The 8,268-nt window shown below is 36.4% G+C and overlaps 1 protein-coding gene across 2 annotated transcripts; it reads left to right on the top strand.

Moving 5' to 3' along the window:
• Positions 1 to 840: 840 nt before the first annotated feature.
• On the top strand, positions 841 to 7,920 carry LOC18422869 (Cytidine/deoxycytidylate deaminase family protein). Of its 2 annotated transcripts, XR_016058977.1 has the most exons (4): positions 841 to 1,412; positions 5,282 to 5,580; positions 6,312 to 6,677; positions 6,749 to 7,920. XR_016058977.1 is itself a non-coding variant. In XM_011626711.3 (3 exons), exons 1-3 carry the CDS (start codon positions 1,050 to 1,052, stop codon positions 7,356 to 7,358), a joined length of 1,272 nt encoding a protein of 423 aa, XP_011625013.2. In that variant the 5' UTR covers positions 841 to 1,049; the 3' UTR covers positions 7,359 to 7,920. The 2 variants fall into 2 exon arrangements, 1 of the variants encoding a protein (XP_011625013.2); XM_011626711.3 differs by lacking the exon at positions 6,312 to 6,677.
• Positions 7,921 to 8,268: the final 348 nt, after the last annotated feature.

Below are 8,268 nucleotides of genomic sequence, written 5' to 3'. Positions count from 1 at the left end.
GCAGATCGAGGTACTTGGAAATATTTAAAATGTATTTGTCTAGGTACTAGATTATAAGATGCAACGGTTTTGAGATTTAAAATAGCTTTTTATATATATATCTGAATATTTAAAGGTTAAGATGATCCATTAGAAGATTTTATATACCCAAAGGTATGATCAATTAAAACAAAAATTCAGCATCAATAAATTTTTTATTAGAATTAGGTGATACTTTATATCAACTTCCCCCATCCTCGCCCCCCCATTTGATCATGGTTGGAATGACTTGAGTGACAATGTTAGAAGTTGGCTCTTGAAAGTGCAATCTTGATTCGTCGGCTCAAAGTGTTTTATCTTTAATATTTATTCTATAAATCATTTTGCAACAAAATTTGAGACATTTATGCATCTGACAGGCGGCTTACATGATATATAAAAAAAAATTCTTTGATAGAAAACAATCAAAATACCCCTGTAATTTTTTGCCGCATTTAGGTTATTTATTTTTATTAAAAACATTTTTTTATTAATTTATCATGGTGGAAAATTGTTTTAAAGATGGATCGGGCTTTGGTGGTAATACGAACGAGCTCTCCGATGAGGTTTATGATTCTATTCTCATAAAAAAAAAGTAGGGCCCAAATCCCCAATGATTTACTCTCTTTTTTATTGTCTTGGGACTTACCACTGTTATTTACTCAAAAAAAAATTTGTTCATTTGTTTTTAGAACGAAAAAAAAAGAAAAAGAAAAATTGTGTCATGGGACCGTATTTCTACAATTGCAATTGAAACTATCTAAATATTTTATAAAATAGAAATTATTATTTATAATTTTTTTTCATATTTATGATCATTATCTCAAAAATAGATTTTTAAGACGTGAATCATTTCGACGAGGACTCATGAAAACCGTGTGCATCCGTAAATCCCGTCTCTCTCTCTCTCTCTCTCTCTCTCTCTCTGTGGGCAGATGCAGTCAAGAAAATAGTACTTGTCCGTCTCTCAGAAACCCAAGTATGGATCAGTGACAAATTTTCATCAAGTGGAACGAGTCTTTGAGTCCACCATGGCTCTATACAATCAAACATGCATGATTTTCACTGAAAAGCCCCTCCTTTTCAGTAGGATCACCCCCTATCAGACCATTTCTTCAATTGAAAGGCCCCATTTTCTCAGAATGGTTCTTTCGAGGTCTCCAATGGGTTTCTCTAGTTTTGTACCAGTTACTAGAAATGGTGCTCAAATTGTTGTTAAATGTGGATATTTGGGGGAAAATGATGATGGGTTTTACATGAGGAGGTGTGTGGAGGTGGCTAAGAAGGCCATTGGGTGCACCAGTCCTAATCCAATGGTGGGATGTGTGATTGTGAAGGATGGGAAGATTGTGGGAGAAGGGTTTCATCCTAAGGCAGGCCAGCCCCATGCTGAGGTAATCATCTCTCTCTCTCTCTGAATTGGCAAGTACGGAATTTGAAAGAAAACTTGATGGCTGAGACAAACGACACAATGTTGCATGCATGTGATCAAGGCTTCCATTTTTCCTTCTTCATTTTCTGATTTATAGTAGTTCACTAGATCTCATTGAACCAAGCTGGAAAAGTGCCTCCTATTGTGCTTTGTTTCTTGGTCTAGTTTTGAAGTTCATAATGAGTCCAAGTGGCATTCTTGATGATTGGGCTTCTGTTAGAATGGAGGTTAGCCACATTTCCTAAGCGTGGTCACATAGCAAGTATTCAGCAATTAGTAAGGAATTCCATTTGTGAGAGAGAGAGAGAAGAAGAAGAAGAATAAGAAAAACTTAGGTATAATTAGATCAGAAAATGTACAAAAAATAGTAGGAAATGAGAAAAGGTTCATAATGAATGTATGTTGTATCTATTGGGCATCACACACATTTGAAATAATTGTGTTTATCAGTTCAAAAACATTAAAATAATCAAGTATTAGCTTGTCTGTTCCCAGAGAAATTACTCAATTACTAATTTTCAACATAACTTCCTTTTCTCTTTGTAAGACAATCTCTGGCATAATCTAGTCATTGTTATTAAAAAAAGGAAAGTATTTCATAAGCCCCTCTTTATTTGAATCATGCAAACTCTAAATCCCTAAACCATATATTTTTATCCCAAAAAAAAATCAATTTTTTTTTAAAATAGATCCAATTGACCCTTCAATTTACCTCCAAATTTGGATGAATAGAACTTTTCAAACACAGCCGACCCCAAATAGTTTGAAAAAGGCTTTGATGATGATGATGAGAACTTCTCAAACACTCTTCCTATTGTCTCCATCACGCTGGTGTGGTAGTCACTGATATACTAACATTGTATAAGACTATAAGGATGAGAATTGTATGAGGATGAGAACTAATTCTTTTTCCTTAGTCTTTGTTATCAGCACAGGATACTAGTGCGGACATTATTGTTTATTTGTTTAATTATTTTATGATTTTTAGGTGTTTATGATATCTTTTTCCAATATTTGGTAAGTACATGCTTATGCTTGATGAAACTTTTAAATTATATTCTATTGTATGTCTTATTAGCTTTAGATGTTTATACGATATAAATTACCAACATTTGCAATGCACATGCTTGTGCCTGATTAACTATTTAAATTAAGTCGCACTGTCGATTAATATGAAAATAACGAATCATAAATATGTAATGGTTTACATAGTATTTTGGTTTGCATGAACACTTTTATAATATGGAAATTGTCCTATACTCATATCAAGCATAGTGCAAGTTACTCAGATTAGTCACCGACTTTCTGTACCTATCAACAGACAATAGAGATGAGCCTTTATCCCATTTTCAAGCCTTTCTTGTTCCTCTTCTAAGCAGCTGCTCATCTCTACCATTTTCAGATAAGTAAGGCCACCAACCGGGCATGAGTATGGTATATGGTCTCTTTAAGAGACACATTGCATAATATAAGATTTTATTGTTTCTTAATTTTTCAAGTCTTATGGATATGCTTTGATTGAGTTCAAATCGAGTCATATGATCATATCTAAACCATCTACAGCCCTTGTCAAGTCCCCATTGAGTTTTGCGTTTCATATAGATACCATTACTTATGGTGCTGAACATTTGAAACGTAGGGTTATTATAAGCGTCAATTGTACTAGTACACAGATTTTTCTTTGAATTATGATTTGATTGACATACCAATCTAGGAAAAATTGTTATGGTTAAATCTATTCCTTCCTCAAATAGAAATGATGAAGAAGCTGGAATCTAAAAAAGAAGCTGCCATTTCATTGTGACTGACTTAGGGATTCCTTATTGTCATTTCTAAAAACTTTTAGTGTGGTGATCTTAGTTCCTATAGGACGTGCAACAAACCCTGATGGAGAATGGCATATCATTTTATTAGAAGGATATTGTTTCAAGTATTCTGCTGAGAGTGCAAGTATCCTGTTGAGACTACAAATTATATACCCTGTTATTGCTATTGTATTGACCCATAACAAGAACAAGTGTTATTGAAAACTACATCTAAAGAAGGTCAATTTGGTTATTTCATAGGGCCACTATGGCAGCAATTTTTTTTTGGATACTGTAGTACCTTGGGATAAGTTATGGAATACTGATATCATTGTATAGAAAAACCACTTGGCAAAGGTACAAGGCCCTTGGCTGAGTCGAGTTACTTGGGTGAGTAAAAAAATAGAGATAAAGACATAAAGAATCATATATAATATATAACCTCCCCATTTTTTACATCAAACATAAATTGATGCATTGGTTGGGTTCGTCGCTCTTCACTTGCATCTTTATGGGGTTCATAGGTTTGGGGTTCATTGCTATGGAACTTCTTTGAACTCTTGTTTTTTAATTCCTTACAGGGAGCACTTGGTTTAGAGGGAGGTGTTTGTTTTGGGGGCTCAAACACCCACCAAATAGCAAGCGGACATTCTACCCAAGAAGTCCTTTGATCACTTTTGACACAAAATAGATGTATTAAGATATATAATTTATACACACATGGGTGTACAGCACACCCGAATGAAACTCGGCTGAGTCCAAGTGGACTCGACCGGTCCCAGTAAACTGATTGATATAGATGCCATTGATTCTCCAAAATTATATTTGTTTTGAATATAGGAACACTGGATTAATGCAGAATTTCCACCATGAATGGTTTTGCAATGTGAGAACCAAGTTACATCTACATTGCATGCATATTTGAATCCATTTATCCAAACTGAAGGAACCATTTTCAAAACTCTGATTTATGAATACTTTTAATTTAGAAAGGATGCCTTCCAATTTCAATGTATCTTCAATAAATTATTTATGAATAGTCATTTCAATTTTGATCAACCAAAAAATTAAAAAAGAATATACACGAAGAAAACATTGTTATCTTACAAATGAAAAAATAAGAAAAAGATGTTGTTACCTTCTGCTTAACTTTGATTCTCATTGTAAGCTATTGTTTTCTTCTTTTCTCATAGATCTTCCAAAATCATAATTGCTCTCGATTTAGGATCAATTGGTCAATGCAAAACTTACACCATGAACTGCTTTGCAATGTGTTAAATTTCGGCCTGATTTTGGCTAACTTTCATGCTTATTTAATCTGAATATCCAAAGAAAGGCATCATTTTTCTATGAGTTTATTTTATGAACAATTTCAAAATTTGGTTGGATGCCTCCAAAATTGAAGATATAAAGAGTGGCCTATGGATAGGTATGATACCCTTTTTCTTGGTCAGAACAGTCTACCAACTTGGGTATTTATCTTTCTGCCGAGGCCCAAAACTGCTAATAAACCAAAATTAGCTGAAATTTAAACTATTGCTTTAAGAGGTCTCCTGGTTATAGTAGCTGAAAACTCTCTGTGCACAGAAGCTGAAAACTTTCTTATGGTTATTTTCTTTTGCTTGTGTTCCTCATGCCACTTAACGTAACTTCTTTTTTATTTTGATCAATCACAAAAGAAAAGAGAAATAAGCTAGAGACACTTGCGTTTAACTTTGTTCTTAGTAAGATGTTGTATCCGTCTTTTCTCCTCCATCTTTCTATGCTGTGTTTTATGCTTTAGTTTCTAAGATAATCATAGACTCCTAGCTTTAGGGCAAATATGCTATAGTCGAATGGACTGCAGCTGTCTAAAGAAATGATGGATGGTAATGGACTGGATCCCTCACTGAATCGTCATCCATCATTTCATGAGACTGTGATGACCCCAATCGAATATTATCTCTATAGTCCATCAGATGTAGTATACTTTCCCCTGCCTATGGACTATGCTGTAATGTATGAGACTGAAATCAGTTACTTTCAGGTGTTTGCACTAAGAGATGCAGGGGCTATGGCTGAGCAAGCAACTGCATACGTAAGCTTGGAACCATGTAACCATTATGGAAGAACTCCTCCATGCACTGAAGCTCTAATTCGAGCTAAGGTTAAGAGGGTGGTTGTGGGAATGGTGGATCCTAATCCTATAGTTGCTTCAAAAGGAGTAGAAAGGCTCATACAATCTGGGATTTCAGTAACAGTGGGTGTAGAGGAAAAGTTGTGCAGGAGACTTAATGAGGCTTATATCCATAGGATGCTTACTGGGAAGCCATTCTTCACTCTAAGGTGCAACATCTCCCTTGGTATTTATCTCTTGGAAGTACTACACATTATAGTTATGACTCTCAGATTGCAATCTGTCAGCATCTTCATGCTGTGTGTGTGTGTGTGTGTGGATACCGCTGACCTCTTACCCTCTTATCACTTTGTGTACAGCTGTTCCTGTATGTCTTGATGTCGCTGATCTTTTACTCCCTATCACTTGGGGTACCACCAACCTCTCTCTCTCTCTCTCTCTCTCTCTCTCTCCACGCCACTTATTGCTGCTTTCCCCCTTACCCTTTCTCTCACTCTCTATGTGTTTGCAGTTGATATTGCTGACCTCTTACTCTCTATCACTCTCATTCTTGGTATTGCTAACTTGTCTCACTCTTGGTATCACTAACTTGTGTCTGATCTCTCTCTCTCTCTCTCCCCCTCTCCCTCTCCCTCTCTCTCTCCCCCTCTCCCTCTCCCTCTCTCTCTCCCTCTCTCTCATGGTTGACTAACCCTGTCTGATAGTTGACTCATGGCATTTCTACCATTAGATGCATTTCACATGTGTTTTTCATGCATGCTGGTAATTTAAGACACACATGTCCATTACTTAGCCAGGCGTGTCCATACTCTGGCACATGTTTGAAATGCTGGACACTGCAATTTGGATACACATTTTTTTAGTTCAGTTTAGAGTTTATTACATGTATAATTTATATGTACATATATGGATATGTATGCATGTGTATGGACTTGTGCAGCATCGATCAAGAGCAAAACCAGTTAGGAGGGGCGATTTGGTCTAAGTGGAAGGCTCTAAAAGGGCAAGAAAAAAGCCCATAAGGAAACTGCTTAGTGAGAAGGGATATGACTACTTACATTCTTATTGAGAGTAATGACCTTTATAGAGCAGAGTGGCAGAATATGATTCATGTAGCCGACCCGAAACAATTGGGAAGAGGCTTAGATGATGATAATGCATGTATATATGCTTGTATGGGTGTGATGTGTTGGTGCTGCACTTTATGAGGAGCTCATTGGACAGTGTGTCCATGTCTGAAGTGGACACCTGTGTCTGTTTTTGCCTCAGATATATATTATCCCTTGCTCTCTCTCACTCACTTTGGGTACCACTAACACCTCTCTCTCTCTCTCTCTCTCTCTCTCTCTCTCTCCTCACTGAAGTTCTCCATTGCAGGTACTCACTATCATTCAACGGCCAAATCTTAAACCACATTGCAAACCATGATGAAGAACCTGGCAGCTACTATTCAAAACTCCTACAAGAATATGATAGTGTTATCGTCTCAGAATCCACCCTCACCAACAACCCATTTTTTCTCTCACTAGAACCCGGAGCTAAACAGCCCCTCAGAATCATACTTGCAAAAACTCTAAATTTTAATCACAATCTCAGCATTTTCAATACCGAAGCTGCTCCAACTCTTATTCTTGCAAACAAAAGCCTACAGAGGGAGACAAAAACGGAGTCTTTTTTGAGCCACAAGGGAGTAGAAATTGTGGTTTTGGATCGAATTGATGCAAAATCGATACTAGAATTATGTTCAAAACGTGGGTTTTGCAGTGTTTTGATGGACTTGAGAGGTGGTAAGCTTTGCTTGGATCATGAGATATTGAGAGAGAGTTTAAAGGAAAGTTTGTTGCAAAAAGTGGTAGTTGAAGTTTGTGGAGTGATAGGAGGGGCTGAACGAGATCATCTTGTGGGCATAGAGAGAGAGCTTAGATTGGAAAGATTGCAGAGTTGGGCATCAAAGGACAGCATTGTGATGGAGGGATATGTTTTGTAGAGGGTGGTGACCTCGCTCTCTTGTTTGTTGTTTTGCTGTTCAGCACTCTCTTTCCATTCTTTATGTTCTTTCATTGATAGTAACATCAGTAATATCACAAATGTATGATCAAACAGAGCTGTACAGCACATAAAACATGCCAATGAAGATTGATATTTCTTTCTCCCACCCTCTCTGTGTGAATTCTTGACCTACCCATTTCTCAAAGTTGCATTGACTTTGTGGCTTATTTCTTGTCACTTATTTGAGCACTGTTCAGTGAAAGGAGTGGCCTGGTTTCTTGTCAGTAATGAGAGGTCCATTGAAGCTGCTCAAGTGACTGTACAATGAGTCAATGGATGCCTTTGGCTGTGAATTGGGAGAAGGTGGAATTCTAGCATTTGGAAACCTATTCATGGTGCTCAATTGTATGTAGTGCATGCCTGCAACTACTCCGGGACGATTAATTTTTGAGGGAGATAGATCACTTATGTTGGGAAAAAGCTTTGATGATGATGAGATCATATGCTTTGTAATTAATAAGTGATTATTTTATGTAATAGTTATGTTTCATGTTTCAAAATTACAACTCTCCAGAGCAAAGTGGAACAATTTGCTGTTCAGCAAGGTTATTTCTTACTTGTTCGCGAACAGAAAATTTACAAACAGTAGAAGCCTAAAAAGAAAATTATCAAAAAACTCTTTACCTCTCTGTTTTTTTTAGCTAAAGCTTTAGAAAAAGACCAATTAAATTCAATCCATTAAAATTAAAGGAAAAAAACTATATGATCTCGCTGTAGCTTATCGTCCATTTAGTCCGTGTGGTAAAATCCATCTGGCACTTATTTTTGGATTTTGGGATTGTAACTTCCTCAACCTACCAGCCGACCTTAAAAACTAATAAATACAAAATCATACACACAACATTTAC

The sequence above is a fragment of the Amborella trichopoda genome, chromosome 7 (assembly GCF_054954075.1).
Source record: "Amborella trichopoda isolate Santa Cruz 75 chromosome 7, AtrichopodaSantaCruz75HAP2 v2.0, whole genome shotgun sequence".
Taxonomy (NCBI): Eukaryota; Viridiplantae; Streptophyta; class Magnoliopsida; order Amborellales; family Amborellaceae; genus Amborella; species Amborella trichopoda.
Note: the sequence above shows the minus strand (reverse complement) of the source record. Positions and strands in the feature narration are given on the sequence as shown.